Source organism: Apus apus, chromosome 7 (assembly GCF_020740795.1).
Source record: "Apus apus isolate bApuApu2 chromosome 7, bApuApu2.pri.cur, whole genome shotgun sequence".
NCBI lineage: Eukaryota > Metazoa > Chordata > Aves > Apodiformes > Apodidae > Apus > Apus apus.
This window is the reverse complement of record NC_067288.1, coordinates 19,154,215-19,173,988: the sequence shown is the minus strand read 5'-3', so window position 1 is coordinate 19,173,988 and position 19,774 is coordinate 19,154,215. Positions and strand designations below refer to the sequence as shown.

Sequence of the window (19,774 nt, the reverse complement as noted above, 5' to 3'; positions counted from 1 at the left end):
TGGAAACAAATACAAGTTCTCCATCATTCTTGCCCATAACAAATCCTGTAGTGCTTTAGCTTGAATTTGTATTTTCACCTTGATTTAATATTTTGCCTTATTTCTGTAGTAAGTTTTAATAAAACTTCCCATTCAGGTCTGTTTGGTAGTCCTGAACATTGATGGATGTGGCAACTTAAAAGTTATCTGTAACTTCAAGTTGTAACAGGCTGAGTAAAGTGATGGGAAATGAAGAACCTCTGGATCTCCAGCCTTGACCATAGTATCACTGACTCACTGTCTGGCCATGTTCTCATCACATTGCTCCAGTGCAGAAATGGTCCAAGGAGCACCGTCAGCTCTACACGACCCGGTAGGTGCAAGGGGCGTGTGTCTAGTGCTGTGCACTGTGGCATCACCTGGCAGCATTCCTGGGGGCTACCCCTCCCTAGGTCCCTGTGCGCTGGTGAAGGGGGTGGGTGGGCAGATGCACGTGGGAAGTGAAGGGACGAGGCTGCGGCAGAGCATGGATCTGGTCTCTTGGTTGCCCCAAGAGCTGCTATTGCCGTGGCTTAAAGCCGGACAAGAACTCGTCCTGCCTACCTCGATGGCCTTGTCGTCTGGCGCCGTGATGTGACAAGGCAGCCCGGCCCTCCTTGCCGAACATCTGCACCCCTGGCACAGCGAGGCAGGGGGCTCAGCGCCCTGCACCCCTCCCGGACCTCTCCCCACCTTCCCCGCACCTCTCCCTGCTCCCGCGGCGGGGAAGGCTGAGCTCAGGGTCTTAACCTCCTTGGGACAGAGCCGGGCGCCTCCGCGGCTGCCCCAATTGTCCCGCAGCCCCTCGAGAAGGGCCCGGCACAGGGACGCTGGATGGAGGGCGGGAGGGGGAGGCAGGTGCAGCGTCCCCGGGCGCACTGGGAGTCCCCCGGGCGCCCCGCACAACGACCGCCGCGGAGAGACGGCGAGGCGGGATGGGACTGGGCAGCGTCACCGCCTCGGGCACTGCGGGGTGGCCGGGCACCGGTCCGGGCGGAGAGGGCGGGAGGGAAGGCGGCGGGCGGGAAGGAGGCGGGCGGTGCCGGCGAGCGGGGGGGCAGCGAGCCGAGCGGCGCGGCCGGCGGGTCAGCGCGCTGCTCCGCCGCGCCTCGTCCCGGGGCCGCGGAGCGAGGCGGAGGAGAGCGGCGGGCCGGGCCGGACCGGACCCGGGGCGGGGAAGGAGCGGTGTGCGCCGTCCGGTAAGAGCCGTGGGAGCCCGGCGGGGCGCGAAGGCGCGGGGACGGGGCGCGGAGCCGGGACCGGTGGCACTTGTGCCCGGTGTAGCGGGCTTGCCCCGCCCCCGGCGGCAGCGGCGGGCACTTAAGGGCGCTGCGGGAGGTGTGCGGAGCAGTGCGGGGCTGAGCGGAGCTGCCCATGTGCGTGCGGCTGCCGCTCTTGCAGGGGTCAGGAGCGGCCGGTGCCGCGGTGAGGAGTTTGCCGGCTGCGCTCCCGTTCTAGACCTGACCGCTAGAAATGCCTCTGGCTCCGGCGTGCCCGGTTTCTGATCAGCTCAGAAACTGAGCGACTTCACCGCCTCTTTGTACTGGGCAAGATTAAAGGCCGCTCTCTTCTTTCTTTCCTTTTTTTTTTTTTTTTTTTTTTTTTCCTTTCCCTGCACGGGAAGTTTTTTGCCAGTAGGAATGTCCTGAGAGGAGGGATGGGAGATAAAGTGTAACTTGCAGACTGGCCTCTGAATAAGGGAGCGTCTAAAATACAAGTTTGTGCTTTAGTGAGGGGGGTACAGGGAGGTTGGAGACTCCAGTGTTGGTTAGGTTAAAGCTTTAAAACATTGACTTATGAGAGCAGAATTACTTGGAAGATGTTAGGATATTGTTTTGAAAATAAATGCTTAACAGTGAGAAGTAAAATTCAATGTGGTTATCATCTCAAAATATTCCAGTTTGAGTATTTAACTTTTGACTGTGGTTGGGATGAGAAATACTTTCATTCTATAACTATGTTGCAGAAACATTTGTTTATATATGTAGCTTAGCCACAAGAATGTTTTATATGGTTTCTCTGAATATATGTACATGACCATTATATATTTTATACATAATTTTGTGTATTTTATAAGTGCAGAGACTATGAAGATACTGTACACTATATCTGCATTGTATAATGCATGCAGCTAATTGTTTTATCCTGTGACTAATGCACTTAAGATATGATGCCATATCATATCACTCAGAAAATGGAAAATGAGATTTGTACCACAGATTAGTATTATGGAATTTCAACTTCAAATGTCATTTGAACACTGGTTTGCCTTTTACAGTGTGTGTATATTTGGTTTTAATATTGCAGATGCCTTTCGAATGCAAGACTGCTGACATGCTTTGAGGGCTGCCTCTGCTTTCCTAACCATGAACAGTTCGAAATCACCAGGGCTCGCTGGATTTGGAATCTTAAAAAACACAACCTGCCACACAGAGAAGAAGATTTCAGTTTTCTTTTCAATCATCTTCATGACAGTGGGAATTCTGTCCAACAGCCTTGCAATAGCAATTCTCCTGAAGGCGTATCAGCGCTTTAGACAGAAATCGAAAGCCTCCTTTTTGCTTCTTGCCAGTGGTTTGGTTGTCACAGATCTCTTTGGCCACCTCATCAATGGAGCCATCGCCGTGTTTGTGTATGCATCAGATAAGGACTGGATTCGCTTTAACCAGTCCAACATTCTTTGCAGTGTTTTTGGCATCTGCATGGTTTTCTTTGGTTTGTGCCCACTCTTCCTGGGCAGCGTGATGGCCGTTGAACGGTGCATTGGAGTCACTAAGCCAATATTTCACTCTACAAAAATGACTTCTAAACATGTGAAAATGATGTTGACTATGGTATGTCTGTTTGCTGTTCTTATAGCTTTGCTGCCTATTCTTAGGTTTAGAGCCTATCAAATTCAAGCATCGAGGACCTGGTGCTTCTATAAAACAGAACATGTTGAGGACTGGGAAGACAGATTTTATCTCTTACTTTTTTCTTGCCTTGGGTTACTGGCCCTTGCTATTTCATTCTTGTGCAATGCTGTCACAGGAATTACCCTCTTAAGAGTCAAATTTAAAAGTCAACAAAGACAAGGCAGATCTCATCATTTTGAAATGATCATTCAGCTCTTGGCTATAATGTGTGTTTCTTGCATTTGCTGGAGTCCATTCCTGGTAAGAGTCTATTGTGTTTGCCAATTTTTAATGCACATCACTGTATAAAAGTTACACTTTTTTATCTCCATGTTTTAAGGCACTTTAGCTATGATAACAGCTCCATTCATTCTTCAGTCTATTAATTTTGCAGCATGTTGTCCATAATGTTATGTACCTTGCATCTATAACAAAAATGGTAATTATTCTCCACTTCTGATCATAAGCAAAACAGATTGATTAAGGAAAATGTATAGGGACTGTGAGGAATTTCTTTTCCAGTGCTGTTAAGCAGACAGTGGTAGCAGAAGAGTGCCTATAATAAATCAGAGCAAATACTGAGCTTGACCAAAAATTCATTGAAATCTTGGAGCAGCGAGTCTGTTTAGTCTGTACTGTGGTTCCTATAATTTTTTCTTTATGTTAGCCTGTTCCTTGTTATTACTACGGTTTACTGCTACTTGCAAACTGTGTTACGGAAGAACAGTTAGGAACATAAAAACTCTCCACTCCATTAGCAGAGTATTGGGTGCTTAGCTTTAGAGTCATGTTAAAAAACAGCGGTTGGTAGTGGGTCAAAATAAAAATGTGGTTTAGACCTGACCAAGCTGGCTTTGTAAGCTTGACAGATGACCAGCTAAGCTGCTCTGTGCAGTCGGTGTGCTTTCTCAGCTGTCTTGGCTGTACCTTAACACTGCTTGCTGTTAACTACTGCCACCCTTCCAAGCGGGAAGTGTGCTCATGTCAGTGTGTGCCCTGCCAGAGGGCTCGGTCACAGGAAGTGGGATTAGGATATGGGAAAGGGGTACAACAGCTCCTATTGTATGATGACATTATAAAGCTGGTATTAACTGTCACTAGTTTTACTGTAGTAAATGTGAGTGAAGAAAAGTTATGTTTTTACTAGAGTGAGAGAGGTTAAGTCACAAGTAATATGAAATGGGATTTTTTTTTCCTAGAAACAAGGTCCCGTAATTTTCCACTGATATGAATGAGGAGCAATTTAGGTTTGAGCTTATAAATATAGAAATTTAAATCTGAAATCTGAATCAGATCCAACTATATCTCATCTACGCAGACTTCAAGGAGAGAGTCTGGATATAAATCTCTGCATCACTGAAAAGCACAAAAGCTCTTTCAGTTTTGTTCAACACACAGAGAATTGTCCCTTGCTTCTCTAATGATTTTCTAGACTTGCTCTGCAGCATAGTTTAAATTCATGTTGACTTGTCAGTGTCCTGGCTGTAGCGTATAGAGAACAAAGACGTGAGAAGAGTATAGCAAGCTTTTGTAGTGAACTTGTTTTGAGTTCTAGACACCCGGTCACCTATTGAAATTTGTCCAGGGCAAGCCACAGAATGGTTTTCATAAAAAGTAGTTCAAATAATGATTTTATTTTTCATGAAAAAACAGCATACTATCCTCTGCTGATGTTTATTTTCAACTAAAATAACTGTCCTTAAAGGTTGGAATGATTTTATTTTTATTTAAAGCCCTTGGGTGTCAAAAGAGCTATAGACTTTTTCAATTCAAAAGAGACATTTATTTTATTCAACATATAACATTAATTTGCTACTACTGTGGTTGTTTTTTCAGTGTTGATTATTTTGTTACGCCTTTTCATTTTTACTAATGATAAAAAACATAGTTTAAAAAGTCTTTACAATCTAATGAAATCACAACACTACGTTTGTTTCATCTAAGTTGTAGTTGAAAATGAATTATTATTCCAGCTGCATTTTTTTTTCCCCAGTCCTTGTCAGAGCTTGGCATTTTCATCAGCTGGTGGTAAAGAGCAGTGAATGACTTCTTGCTTAATTTTCTGCTGGGCAGTTTAGGGGAACGTGTTGCAGTGGGAGCTGGTACACAGCAATTCTGGTTCATCGGGCGGGAAATCTGCCAGTGTGTTCTGGGCTCGCGATGCTTTGCTTCTGGATCTCTTTTGAAATAAGATGAGCCAAACTATCATGGAAATTAGCCTGGCAGCATGGAAAATAGTTCTGCAGTATGGACAAATGTACATTAGAAATGAGAAGCTAAAAAAAAGTTAATGTAAAGTAGGGCCTAGCTCTTGAAACAAAATATCAAGGAAGTGAACAATGACTGTTCTAAACAGAGAGTTCCACTGTTTGGGAAATGCAATAGGACGAGGTTGTTGGTGGGTAGTACCTTTCTTAGCTTTTAGGATCCTGGAGTTTATCCTCAAAGTTAATTCTCTGAAGTACCCAGAAATTCTTTTGATAGCATTGTGTTCACTGAATACAAACAGAATGATAAGCACAGCATTGATTTAGCAAGCTTTGTCAGACTGCAGTGGAGCATAGAGATGCAGTGGACCAAAGCCCTGCCAGGAACGTACTGCTAAAGTGCTACAATGAAGAGATCCAGGGTTTATCAAGATGTATAATTTACTATGAATTGCTGATCCAGATCTACTCATCTAATTTGTCTGCAACCTCTCAGGGCTTTTAATTTGTGAAATTAGTTGTTTAGATTCTATAATCAGCATATTAAAAAAAAAATAATCTTGAAGTAAATCTGAGCAGGTATTCATAGGTGAAATTATTTAGCAAAGTAACTATATACATACTTGTTTTGCACTCATTTGCTTTTTAAACATTTTCTCAAAGCAAAATCTAGAAGTTAGTGTCAATCTTTGAATTGCAAACTTTACTCATGTTCTCTATCCCAAAGAGTATGCAGAACAAAATGTTATGCGAGAGTGAATTGCCTCAATATAAACCAAAGGGATTAGAAACCAAACAAGCCTTTGGAAGACAAAGCATAGGAAGGTAATGCAGTTTGTACCACATGTGGTTTGCATATACACGAGTTTGGATTTATTTGGTGTGACTCTCCATCTGAGGGTGGGTTAGCATTGTTTATTTTTCTTATGTTTTTAATCTAGTCTGGTGTTACGTCAATTGTCATACATGCCTGGCTACCAAAATCAAGTCTATCTAATACTGTAATCCAACTGCAGCTTTACTTCACTGTTAGATTGCAATTTATTTTTTTTCTGAATGGAGTGACTTATTCAGTTACTGTCCTGTGCTAAGATCACCTTTATATAACGTTAGAGGCACAACACCCTGGGTTGTTCTTTATGGTGTCTGATGGGGAACTGAACTTGACTTCTGCACCTGCTCGATGATAGTGAATTTGTTTTGGTGCCTTTATGTATCAGTGTATATGTGTGTGTATATATATATATATAGTGTTTAATATTCTGTATAATAATATAGAATATTATCATCAAGCATCACCTCTGTTTTAAGGACCCTGGAGATCTGGAGCATTTTTCAGAAGCAGGGCCCATGGTTTGGCTCATGTGAAGATCTGCCTGGGGCTGTTGGACAGGGACTTCCTTTGGATTTCTTGTCTTCCTTCTGATTTCCTTCCTGAAGGTCCATCCCATTTGTTCATAGAAGATGAGCAGGTTTTTCAAGTTTTCTGCCACTGTGTGTGGGAATCTAATCTACCAGAATGAGGGGTATTCCCTGTTTCACCCCTCATGAGGGAACATTTATTTCCTTTTGAGGAGTTGAGAGCAGGAAGGAATTCACCAAAAAAGCAACAAGTGGAATTTGTAAGTTTTCTGATATGTAGTCGATGATTTGCAGAGGCACATTTGTTCTGGAAGTCCAAATAACTTTGCTTTGATAAGGGTAATTCCAGGAAAACGTTACAAAGATAGTAACATCAACTTCTCTGTGTAGTAAGGAATCATTTTTCATCCTTGCTGTAGTCAGCCCTTTGTGAAGGATATGTTTGGCTGCATAAATTTGGTCCCTAGGGATTGGATTCCCCAAGCTAATGGTAGGGCTGGAGTATTTTGTGGCAAGCATCTCTGATGAAACAGATTGTTATATAAAACTGGTTTTGGTTGTGACTTAACATCTGGCCTGTCATGAAACAGCTTGTTTATGGAGCTCTGTTCATATGAGCAAGTTCTGACTTCAGTATTCTGTGGGGCTCAAGGGATAAACGTACTTTAAATTTTGGTTTTGGAGTAGCGAAGTGAACTCACTGTAATTATAGACCGGAGGGGTTTATTTCTGAGTGAATTTATCTACAGGGACAAATTATGATATGGAGAAACGTCTAATCTTTTTCATGTGCAGAACACAGCCTGGGAAAAATACTTTTACATTTAAATTATTTCTGTTAAGATCTTGTTTCCATGCTGTTATCTGATTGCTTTCATTCTGGTTTTACCTCCCCTCTATTGCAGAAAATAGCTGCTCCTTCTGGTGGTTTTTTGTTTGTTTATTTTTTGTGTGTGTGGTTTGTTTTTTTTTTTAAATACCTCAGTTCTTTATTTTATATAATTAAATCAGCTGCTATTCACTTGCTTTTTTACTGCCTTAGATTAATTTCTAGCAGTCTCTTCTCTTGTCATCTCTTCCTTTTCCAATTTGTTAGGCGAATTGTGTCTCTCTGAACTCACTCTGACTTCTTGTCCTCAGATTGTCTCTTACTATGAGGTTTGGTGGTTGGTTTTCTTGCACCTAGGGCTGCATTTAGGTTGCAGTTCGCTGAATCACCCCAACCTCTAGGAGCTGCCAGAGCTGGCCTGAGTGGTTCTTCAGTGAATCTGCTGCTGGGGGTGTCAAGAAGGGCAGAGCTGAGCTGACAGAGATGCTCTCAGTAGAACACCCCTGCCCCAGAGCCCATCCTGCTCTGGTTGCTCCACCAGGCATTTTCAGTGCTGGGACAGGCTCAAGGTTGGTATGTGCTGGAGGAGGTCAGTGGGTTGCAGATCTTAAACTAAGTTCTAGGCCATGTAATTGAATACAGTAACAAGTACTTTGTTGTACAAGGCAGTCCTCTGTGCATCTCATCTTAGTGTTTTTTGTATGTGTAGTCATGTATATACTTGCACAGTGAGACTTTACCAGGAGTTCATACCTATTAACCTTGAAATGTCTCCCTCTGTTCCTGTTTTCTGTATACAAGTTTAAATTTCTTTTATACTACCTTATGCTTATATGTGCAATGGGGATAGTTTATTTGAGCTTAATGCTTTATTAATGGTGTCTGTATGCCTTCAAAAGTTGCTGGTTATATTTTCCCTACAACAAAATAGTTACTGAAAAATTTGTCCCTTCTCTTGCGCTGGTAATTTTCATAATTGAAAAATGCAGCTGAGGAGAAGCAGACACAAGATTTCCCAAGGTGCAGGTCTGTGTTTTGCCAGTGAGGCTGGTGTCAGCCTGTGTCCCCACCCCAGATCTCACGGGAGCTTCTCTGCAGAGAGTAGTCTCTGTGGTCAAAATATGTTTAATGCTGCAGCCTCAGTGAGCAACTTGTGTGTGCATAGGCACCATCAACAAGAAGAGTGATCTTTTCCTTTGAAAAATAATAAATTAGGCTTTCAATTTCCTGCCATCCATTTCTGAAGACTGGAGGAGATACTCTAAAATGTGTTTAGCTAACCTTGCAGCTCTGAATGCTGTTGTAAAAGTTACTTTTGCAGGGTAAAAATACACTTTGCTTGTCTCAAAATTCAGATTTTTAAGAAGATAATGAGAGGTGATGACTATGTTTGTGCTGCCTTTTGTAATTGAATTACTTTCATGTTTTGCTAGAAGGGTTGTCTGTTGACACCATACAAAGACAGGCTGTAGTGCCAGAGTGAAGGAGATGTGGTTGGAACTGGGTCTGGGCTGCACTTCCCACCTTGCCTGCAGCAGGTTGATGGGCACAGGGGAGGTGACCTGCTGCAGGACCTCCACAGGACACCTGTTGGATGCTCTCATTGCATCTCTTGGGTTCAAGCCCACCTCAAGAGCCCACTTCTGCCACAATGATTTTAAATAAATGAACCAGTTTCATAAGGAATGGCAGAAAGCTTTTTGCTAGCAGAAGGCCTGCTAGATACACCTCTTTATTTCTAGTCTGAAGCATCAATGCAGTCATGCTTATTGTCACCTGCAGGTTGTTACTCCTCTTCCCGGGCCTTGGTGTATCAGAAGAAATCAGAACAGGAGCAGCTTTTTGACTGAATAAAATGCTTCCTGAGTTGCTCGGGAATTAATAGTAATAAAACAATCTCATATGAGTTCGCTTGTCTTTCAAGCTACACTAGAAAAAATGGCTCTCACTCCATCAAATCATGGCCATTTTAGGGCTTAAGAGGAAAGAGAATGCTCATTTTGATTAAGTTCTTGTTAGTTTCAAGACAGAAGTGTCTTTTTAGCTTAGTCTCCTGTGGAATAAGGTTTAAGCAGCAACTCAGACAGTTCAAGTGTGCTTTTGTATGTCACCATGAAAATACTCCATGGAAATAAGTTGTCGTGGTTACAGAAAGACAGTAACAAAGTTTAATACAGTGCATTAAAAAATTCAATCCACCTGTTCAGATGTGTTTCTATGATACTAGAAACCCTTGGATATGATGTTAATGCCTTTTTTTTTAGTATTGATTGTAGAGATCTTTCATTTTTTTTTTTCTTAAAAGGCGCAGCTGCCAAATTTCTACCAAGTTATATGAGAAATGGAATGAGCATTGTTATAGAGTATACTCAGCTAAAATTATATGGATTTCAAAGGTACTGTTTCAGTGTTTAGAACTGGTCTGTTCCTATTTTCATCTTTTACAATTTGTAGAGATCTTTCAGGCCTTAGCCTTTCTGAGAAATATGAATAATTTAAAAAAATGTTTTGAAGTGTGGGCCAGGACATAGTTGATCATAGTGCTTAGAAACTCTATTAATTGTGGCTATATTTGTAACTCAAGTGTTTGCCTCCCTGTCCCAGAAGTCAGGGAGTAGAGCAGCTGAGATACTCTCTCAACGGGAAAAAAGTTCAGCAGAAGAAATGGTCAGTGGTCAGCATATTGTCCTGCAGTAGTGATATAAACCAGGGGAGGAAGAAGACTTGAGATTCATAGATTGTCCTTTTGTCCTTTTCCAGAGGCTTCTAGGGAAGCATAATTATAGTTTTTGTTATCTATATTTACTTCTGTTTGGAAAAACTTATGTAAAGCCTTTTCCTGAAAGTGCAGTGCTGTCAGAATACAATGAGGTTGGTTTGTTTTGGAGAGAAAAAGTAAAGGCATATTTCCAGTCAGGAGAGAACATTGCATTTTCATAACAGCCTGGCACCGTTTTTCTTTCAAACTTGCTTGCCATTTGATTTTTTAAATTTATATTATATACACAGAATTAAACCATAAAGATACGTAAATTCAAACCCAATGGTTTGTTCCAAACAGATGTCAATGACTTTCACAGAAAATTTTAGGTTTTTTTGTCAAATTTGAAGTTGGCATCTCAAAAACAAAATAATTCTGAGAACTTCAGCCAGATAAATTTCCTCTCATTTATTTATTTGGTAAAGTTTTTGAATCCTATGCTGGAAGTCAATTTGACACACATTCCAATTTTGTTTGGTAAAAGTGGATTCTTTTTCTTGCCTAGATATTACACTTATTCAGGCCTTTTTTACTTGAAAATATCATACACTCCATAGCCATTTTTGGAGAACATCATGCATGACATAACCATTTTTGGATGGTTATTTTAGGAAAGCTCTTTTTCCTGATTATCTAACATCTTTAAATGGTAAACTCATTGCTGAAAAATCTCCAGGACAAATACACTAACATGGAACAACTCCAGAAACTCCTCCATCCTCACCAGGTTTAACGTGACAGACGTCAGTGTATGATATACGTTTGTATGCTCTGTGAGATATTTATTTTGTTGTTATGGTGTTAATTCATGATCTTAAGTTTTGCATGGCGATTTTAAAGGTTTCTAGCAGAAGTTATTTGTCTTAATAGCAGGGTAGAATCAGTTCATGCCTGAGAGCACACATTGTTTGGATCCTCTTCTGAGAAATATGGTGTTTAGGTTTAAAACAGAGCAATAATTCTTATTTCATGTGCTTTTAAGACTTAAATTTTACATTAAAATATTCAGCAATTGCTGACTTGCAGCTGGTTACTTGGGTTAGAAGGTCCCTGAGGATGGAAGGTGCCTGTTTACTGTAAACGTGCACAGTGCTTGGGAGGACAGGACCCTCTGGGGTCCTGTGTGTGTGCTCTTAAAAAAGGAATGGTCAGGTAGCAGAACATTGCTGAAAAGGTTTACACCAGGAGCTGCAGTGAAGTTTTAGTAATTGTGAATAATTCTTTCATATTCATTCTCGTATAGGATGAGGTGAAATAGCTGAGTGCCTGAATGTACCTGAGTGGTGCTGTAGGTGATAGACTCTCTTGCTGGACTGCTTGTGTCTACTCCAGACAGAGCAGGGAGTGGAGGGCAGCTCATCACCTTGCTCTTAAGTCCTGATCTTATTGAGCTGTGTGAAGGCCTCATCCAGAGACACATTCCAAGGGATGGGTTTGAATGACATTGGAATTGTGTTCCTGCATCAGTTAATCAATTAAATTGTGAGAATAATTACATTACTAGTTGAACCAAAGTATTTCTAAGACGATGGAAAGGAAAAGGAAAAAAGAATACCAATCCAAGGTAGAAATACCTGGATTCTTTCAGAGAAACACAGAGAGGTGACCTGGAATATTGCATTTGAGCCCAATCAGAATTCAAGTTACTGCAAACCAGATGCAAATAGGTAGTGTCTAGGAGGAAAACGGACAGAAAAGCAAACCTTCAGTTTCAGTTGATGTTTTAAGTTTAAGCACACAGAGAAATCCTTCTGTTCATGAGGTTTACTTTGTAATTGCATTCTTGCCTTATATAGAGTAGGATAATGCCAGAGACAGTTAATAAAATATAAATAGTGAGTATAATGGCACTTTATATTTAATATTTGTTTTACACTTTACACTTTACATTGCAGTAATTTTGACTTCTTTAAATAAAAATAAAAATGTAATTTCAAATGATGTTTCCACAAGTTCATTCACAAAGTATATTGGCATAATATTTAGTATAAAGCTGTAAAAACGCAGATGGTTAAAATGTTACACTTTGACAGCACCATAATGGAGTGCAATAGATTGTTTACTTCTCTGCAGACCTGAGCCTGCATGAGAGGAACAGAAAGCTCACGAGAACTGAGTGGCCTCAGGGAGGAGTGATCATACAGCGAGGCTGTGGAGTGGAGCCGCTTGCGGCGAACACCCACAGAGCCTTAATTTAATGTCATGGCTGCTGTGTTATATATATGCTGCTACACTACAGTCCTTTCTTTGGCATTCAGCTGACATGAGATCTGCCCTGCCAATTCAGATAGGTGCTTGGACACACCATTTCCAGGCTTTGATCTTGCCAACATGAGAAAAAGGCACATGAGTGGCCTGAGTGGTACCATGGTCATGAAGCACCAGCATTGGCTTGTGAGAAATTAACAGGTTACAGAATCAGCTGTGTCTGAGGAAGTTGTATTAGAAACAGTTTGCATTTGCTTTGTGGGAATTGTTGTGTTTTCTCTATACTTTTTGACTTTCATCACAGCAGTGGTGCTTTAGGAACACCTCTGAGCTCTTCATGCCTTCAGCTTCACGATACCTCCAAAAGGTTAAAGCAGCTCCATTTTAAGGTGGGTGAATATGGAGCACATGGAGGCTAAATAAACTTCTACTAAATATTTTTGCAAGCTCAGCTACCTTTGATCATCTGAATCTTTTCTGTCTCTTTCTTATTTGGATTCTGTGTTTTCTGAGAGAGACTGTGACCTTGAGAGGGGAAATATCTTTCTCAGATGCAGCCTTTAATGGGATAATCAGTAAACTTGCTTGTTTAAGGATGTGTATCATGGCAGGTGGTAGTTACCATCCTTGATTTATGTGTTTTGGACTAGGACTTGATTTTAGGAGGTAGATACAGATTTTTCCACAACTGAATTAGTGGGCAAGTGGATTAGTTATTAATTTTTACTTGCATTTTTATTTTTTCACAGAAATGTAAATGAGAGAAAAAGGGACTCCCTGACTTTGCTGCTACTTGTCAAGAGCTGACCTGCAAAACTTTACACATGGAAGTATTACATATGCCCGTAAAAGTACCCTCTGGACCTTAATGTTGAGGGAAATGTAGTAGTGCATTTTGCTTTCTCCAATTCCTTTTAAAATATACATATTTTACAGAATCGCTACGCTTAGTTAAAATTTACTTGCTAGGCTAAGTGATCATCTCATGTATAAAAACTGAAGGTATAGTTGATGTTTTTCCTCTAAAAGGGAAAGGAAAACATTATGGGAAAAAACATGTTGCAGAACTAGAAGATAAAAAGCATTATGCAGCATAAGTAGTACGGTGTGTGTACTAACGTTTTGATGGCAGAAGTTGTGTGCTACATGTTTTTCTTAGAAGCCCTTGCTTTTCAGCTGACATATAGAATCAAATAAAAAATAAAATGAAGCATACTCAGCTTTGTTGCAGCAAAGGCTTGGTTTATGGACTGTGATACCTATATAGTAATGATACAGGCAATTTGCTGTGTTTCTTTTCTAGCAGCTGTTCCTACAATATATAAAATGGTACATAAAATGTGAAGATAGATACATTTTTGTTTCTCTCTCCCTCTGTTTTGCATATTTTTTCCTTAAAATCTGTGTTTATAGAATACTACAAAGCATAATCTTTTAATCAGCTCTTGCTTATAGCAAGCTGCAACTTCTTTGTAGCACGGGGGAATAATAGAAGTTCCAAAAATTTCTGGAAATTCAAAGTAATTATATCTATTTTGTTTCCATGGAGTGGGACATAGCCAGTAGAATATCACCTTGAGTCCCATGTGGTTTAGGAGCAAGGGATATGCACCTCTGAGTTCAACATAGGTATTGGTGACAAAATGTAAGTACTCTGCAAATACTGAAAAAAATGTGGATTTTCTTCCATTAATGGAAATTTTTAGAACTGCTTGTACTAAAATCTAAAGGAAGAGGAGGAGGTTTGGGAGTGTCTGCAAAGTTTCCACAGGGAAATGGAGCCTGAAGGTTGAGGCACAGAGGAAGAGAATTTAGGATTTTTGTTTGCATGTAACAAAAATCAGCCTGTCTGCTCTGCTGTGTCAGTCTCTTGGTGACTGCTTTTTATCCAGTTTCCTGAAGTCAAGGATGGAATCTGGATTAAGAGCCTATGTGCTGAAATGCATCAAAATGGTATTACTATTTGCCTTATTTCCTAACTAGCTGTAAAGTCAGCTTCTTGTATTGACTTGCTGTCCTTCAGTGCTAACAGGAATGTGACTAAGCAGCACTGCCATTTAGCTTGTTAGTTGTTCCCATATAATTGAGATCCAGTCGGAAGGGAAATAAAAGACATTCTCTTTATATTTGGAGAGTGGTGTGCAGCTTTGGAGGAATTTTTTTCAGTTTGTTGCACTGAGATCTGTCCCTAAGGGAGACTGCCATTCTCGGATGCTATCTGCTAAATGTAAAATTCTAGAAGTCAGCGATTTCAAAATGTTTTTAATACTTTTCCATCAGACTTTCTGGATCTTGCAAAGTGAGCTAGTGAAGCCTAAAATTGGACAAAAAGGCTGGAGAAGTTTAGTGTATTATATCAAGCTTGACACAAATTTGATTTCTCTGTATGTATTTTTAGGGCTAGGGAATTCTCAGGTCTTTCCCTAAACTAACAAGGACTAATATAAGTCAGAGCAACTTTGTATCTTACAAGCAGGTAGCCTTGGTTTATAAAGCACATTTACAGTTATGCTTTTATAGTTACATTCCTAAAGAAAGTTTGAATTGTACTTGTTACATCATGTGGCCCTTTAATTTTTTTTTCAAACCAGGGAGACATACTGTAGCTCTGTCCATATAAACGTTGGATAACTCAGCAAAATGCTACTTGGATTTTTATATAAGCTTTTCTTGCTACTTGTGGGAAAAGGTAACTTAAATGTTCCAGATGAAGCTTCTCCAAGTATCAGACTCCATAAAATTATGTATCAGATCTCCTTTTTGTCCTGATGTAATTTATGAAAAGCCATAATTGAAACACAAGTACTTTATGTTGAGCCAGCAAGTTGAACAGCAAATGAATGGATTTACTTAGAGGTGATTACTATTAAACAGAAAGGAATCTCACAAGTTTGCTACATGACATGTGAGAAAATAAAAAAAATTTACAAAGTCTGGAGAAACGAAGTTTTGAAGTACATGAAGAAAGCAGGTTAGGAAGCTGTATGAAGTCAAGCATAGGATATATCAGAGAAGACCATTGGTCTGTGAGCTCTGGTGGTCTGTTGTTTGTTGCCTGGTCCTATTTGCATGAGTAAGGAGTAAGGAGCACTGCCTCAGAGTTCGGCTTGTAGCATTGGACCTTGAATAAATAAAATACAGGACTGTCCTGAGAAAACATCCTGTGCAGTAGCTGAAGGAGTTGTCCAAGTTTGGGTGGACTGATGATGTCAGAGAGGAATGCGCCCTACGGTTGTGGGGTGAAAGGCAGATTCAGGGAACTGATTTGTAAGTGTTTCTGTTGGCTTGGTGCTCAGACATTCCTCCTCCTCCTTGCACCAGTTCCCAGCTGTACTTCTGCCAGTTTTACCAGCTTCTTTAGGAATGTTCCTGTGGGCTCTCTCTGCTGCTCCCATAGGTGTCCATACAAAAATGCTTGATCAAAGGCTTAATCAAGCAAGTACAGTCTCCTTTTATGCTTTCACTCTGTTCCACCTAAGTTTATACTCAGCTGTGGTGACCTGCAAGCTATAGGTGGGGTGTAGGAATACAGAGAAGCATTTAAAAAGTAGTAAAATAGGTTTGGTGGAATATTGAATAATTTCTGTCTTAATTAATTGTTTTCTTTTTTATGATGTGTTTTTGTGAAAATTTGACCCTCTGCACTCAGACAGACTGACCCTACCTCTCATCACCCAATAAATAAGTTTACTTGTAGCATCAGTTGTAAAATGTTCTGTTCCTTAGTTAAATAACTGTATCACTTTAAAGGCTTTGGAAATGAAAGCCTTGGTGTTTCATTGTTCTACCAAAAAAGTCTTCATGTGCTTTTAACATTAATAACAGAGAGAGATAATTTAGTGTCTTCTGGCAGATTCCTGGCGTTGCGGGGTCAGGCTTTCTTCACACAGGAACTCGGGTTACTAAGGCTCGGTGGCAGAAGCCTGTGCAGGAGGGCTCTACAGGGCAGGAGCCCCAGCAGTGGATCGGTCACTGGGGCTGCTGTGTCAAAGGCAAGGCTGGAGCTCTGTAGAGCTGGGGTGCCAGACACAACTTGCTGGACTGATGTAGCTCTGCCAGCAGCAGTCCTGCTGAGCTGGACTGGAAGACTAAAGCCTCCACTCATGTGAAACTGTTTGCTCTAGCAGTGGTGTTTCATGGTGGTCCATGTGCAGTATCACCTCAGGGGAATGAAACCCTCTGTGTCTTCTTTGGCAAGAGGAGGGGTATTGGTGGCTGTTGTCACTATGGCTTAAATTTTCCAATAAACCTCTAAACCCTCTGGTGTCCATAAATTGTGTTCTGTTGCAGCTTAAAATGTGTGGATCTTCTTGATGAAATCAAGGTGCTATATTCCTTATGCAGATTTTATTTGGAAAATGTGAAAAAGTAAAGACTCTTCATAAAATGTTCTGATCTACCAGTGGCCTCTACCCCCCCAAAAAAATCCATCACTGGAATGGTCTTGGGATGCTTTGTTAGCTCAGATTCTGCAGAAGTTTTTATTCCTTACTCAAATCAGTCCTGTATTTTGGAGGCTATTCTGTAGCTGGTTGCCATCCTCTGCTCAAGGTTCAGCACACACAGGCACATGAATCTCCTGTGTTTTGAGGGTTTTTAGGCTGATAAATGTTACATGACTGAAAGTATTTTCTTTGCAACTGGGATGCATTGATGCTGTGAAGGTGTGATTAGCGATAATGTTGAAACTATTTCACTCATACACATGCTGTCTTGGTGTATTTTCCTGATGGATAATTTTAAAATGTTCCATTTTCAGGTGACAATGGCCAGAATCGGGATAAATGAGAATCGTTCAAAGGAGACCTGTGAAACAATACTTTTTGCTCTCCGAATGGCAACATGGAATCAGATTTTAGATCCCTGGGTGTACATTCTTCTCCGGAAAGCTGTACTTAAAAACCTGTACAAGATCACAAGGGGATGTTGTGGCGCACACATCATAAACTTACACATGTTGGAACTCAGCTCCATCAAGAATTCTTTGAAGGTTGCAGCAATATCTGAGTCACCAGTAAGTTCCAAACAGATAAACCTACAGCCACTCAGCTCTACAGGGCACTAAAGTTATCATGGTGTATGAAGAGGTGATGGAGGCAATGCTCATTCATGGGCAATACCTTAAAGTGAATTCCAAGGCTCAGTGGTTTAGCATTTGTTTCAAATTGTGAGTGGTTTGCTCTTGTTGCTTACTGGTCTGATATTGCTACTCCAAAAAAATGCACTTGAATGTTTTAATTCCCTTTAGAATGCATCCTGTCCAAAACTGGTAGTAGGATGATAAATTATTCTGTATTTTTCCTTGCAGGTACTGAAGTGAACAGGGTTCCATATAATTGTTCCCACCAAATTCTCAGCAGGCACAGCAGGCATCTTGAGAACACATGCAAGTGCAAAAGTGATCTCCAAGGTGATTTTTAAAAGGGGTAGATTTATCTCCCAGTGATACTCCCACATTTTTGCAGAGTCACTGTTTCCTAGGGTAAAGTCCACCATCCTTTCCATAAGGGTATTCTTTACTTCTGTGCATTGCATTTTCCAACAGGATGCATAAAAGACATTTTGTTTGTGCCCAGCTTATTAAATGATCCAGTTTGCTTGGTTAATTGATTTGACTTCTCAATTATTTCTTGTTCCATTAAGTTTTGGGAGAGCTGCAATCTTCATCAGTGTAAGTGTTCCTTTTCTGTGGGAACAGAGAAGTGGGTCAGCTTGCTTCCTTACAATTACATTTTTAGATCTATCAGTCAGTATTTAGTACTTTCAACAAATTTTGTTGAAATTAACAGACATAAAGCTGTGGTTAGTCTGTAAAAAAAGTAGTTCCCTTGCAAAATGCATATATTGAACGCCTCATGAGGTACCTCTTCTTTTGTGAAAGGTCACACTGTGTGTGACCAAAGGAGCACCTCTGTAGGGAGCTGCCCGGTGAGCCTGGTTGTGTTTGTGAAAGCAAACTTCATGGTCAATTTTTGCAGTGTCTGTGTTAGAAGAGCTAAAAACATTCAGTATAATTCAAAGTACCAGAAAGTTTGCAGGACATTACAGAGGAGGCCCTTTGCCTTTAATGCTGCTAAATGAAGCTTTGGGTTTTGTGACTGTATTCTGTTCAAAATCAAAATGAGAGTATCAGAGACTTTGTAGTGGAGGAACTTCAAATAACTACATTAGTGTATTTGGACAAAGTAGTTAAGAACTGATTCGCAAAGAAGACAGTCTGAGGGACCAAAACTCTTCACAAACTAGATTTATGTTGTATGTCAGAGGAGTTTAAAGTCAGAAAATAAAAAACCCAAAAGGTTTAAATATTTCAGTTTTTTGTTTTAAAAGCTATTTCCTTTTTGTTTTAAAAAGGTTGATAAATAAATGGGTTAAATAACCCTGTAATGAAATGAAATGACTTTGTTTACCCTAAAGAATTTCTGTATGTGATTTATTTCTTTAGTCACAGAACTGATAAACTGTGGACAGATTTTATTCTGATAGAAGCTCTGCAGTGTTGCTTCACATGGGTTCTGCTGAAATCTGGAAGCATTCTGTCAGTGCTCAGTTTGGCTTTTTCATTTCTTAGAATGTGATACCAATATATCTGTTGACATAAATTATTTGTTCTTTATGAAAGATAGTTGTTTTAGCAGCTGCAAAAAGTGTTGGTCCATAAATTGTTGAGATATTTGATCAGTAAATGAAGCTCATCACTGTTCCATTTTGTTATGTGAATAAATGTAGCTTGTGTAGTTCATACTGGTTGTAAAACAAACAAACAAAAGCTTATATGTATATGTGATTTCTTATATTTTGTGTACTAATACGTATTGAGTGTAAATTGCAGAGCCTCATTAAAAGTTATCAAACTGTATCTTGAGACTTATGGTATTTCTGTGTAGCAAAAGAGATCTGAAATTGCTAAAAAAATCCTTATGACAAAAAAACCTTACTGTGGGTTGAAGCAAGCCTCTGCCCTTCACGTGTGTGATGGCAGTTGTGAAGGTAGAGAGGAGAACTGTGAGAATTCAGATAGGAGGTGCCAGTGTTCCTGTACTTCATTGTCACATGAGCAGCCCAGTGCAGCTGATTGTGTAAGATGGGCAAGGTCAAGTTCTGATGATCCATGCCTAGAAAATGCAAATAAAAGTGGAGCTGGGGGAGTTCTGTGTTTGGATTTAAGGTGTTTTTATTCAAATACCTGCCAACATGTTACACTAGCTATGATTAGTTTCACTTACACTATGAATCCTGAAAAAATTGTGAGTTTTACTGTTGGTATCTTGTTTTGTCCAGTGGTGTGGCAGCCTGCAGGGGCACCTCAGGATACAGCCACCAAGGATCTGATTTATTATTGCATTTCATTGCACAGAAAAGCCAGTGATGTGCTGTATGATTATCAAATTATCTGTTTTATGGAAGATGAGATTGTAAAAAAATCAATAGAACAGCTTCACACTAGGATCTGAGTATTGCCTGGGCAGGGGGAAAAGGGCAGTATGCTTAGTAC

General features: G+C 40.4%; 1 protein-coding gene across 4 annotated transcripts; it reads left to right on the top strand.

The window, feature by feature from the left end:
* The first annotated feature begins 315 nt into the window (after window positions 1-315).
* Window positions 316-19,138, top strand: PTGFR (prostaglandin F receptor). 4 transcript variants are annotated; one of them, XM_051625612.1, is made up of 3 exons: window positions 316-352; window positions 2,326-3,173; window positions 17,039-19,138. In XM_051625612.1, the coding sequence occupies exons 2-3, from the start codon at window positions 2,385-2,387 to the stop codon at window positions 17,342-17,344; spliced, it is 1,095 nt and encodes a 364-aa protein (XP_051481572.1). In that variant the 5' UTR covers window positions 316-352; window positions 2,326-2,384; the 3' UTR covers window positions 17,345-19,138. The 4 variants fall into 4 exon arrangements, with proteins under 4 accessions (XP_051481572.1, XP_051481571.1, XP_051481573.1 ...); XM_051625611.1 differs by lacking the exon at window positions 316-352 and adding an exon at window positions 1,146-1,217; XM_051625613.1 differs by lacking the exon at window positions 316-352 and having other exon boundaries at window positions 2,319-3,173; window positions 17,039-17,293; window positions 17,588-19,138.
* The last annotated feature ends 636 nt before the right edge of the window (window positions 19,139-19,774 follow it).

What these genes read in the sequence shown, in the direction of transcription:
- PTGFR (XM_051625612.1), top strand. Translation starts at nt 2,385, where the DNA reads ATGAACAGTTCGAAATCACCAGGGCTCGCTGGATTTGGAATCTTAAAA. An exon ending in TTTGCTGGAGTCCATTCCTG is followed by an intron (nt 3,174 to 17,038) that starts GTAAGAGTCTAT and finishes TTCCATTTTCAG; the next exon opens with GTGACAATGGCCAGAATCGG.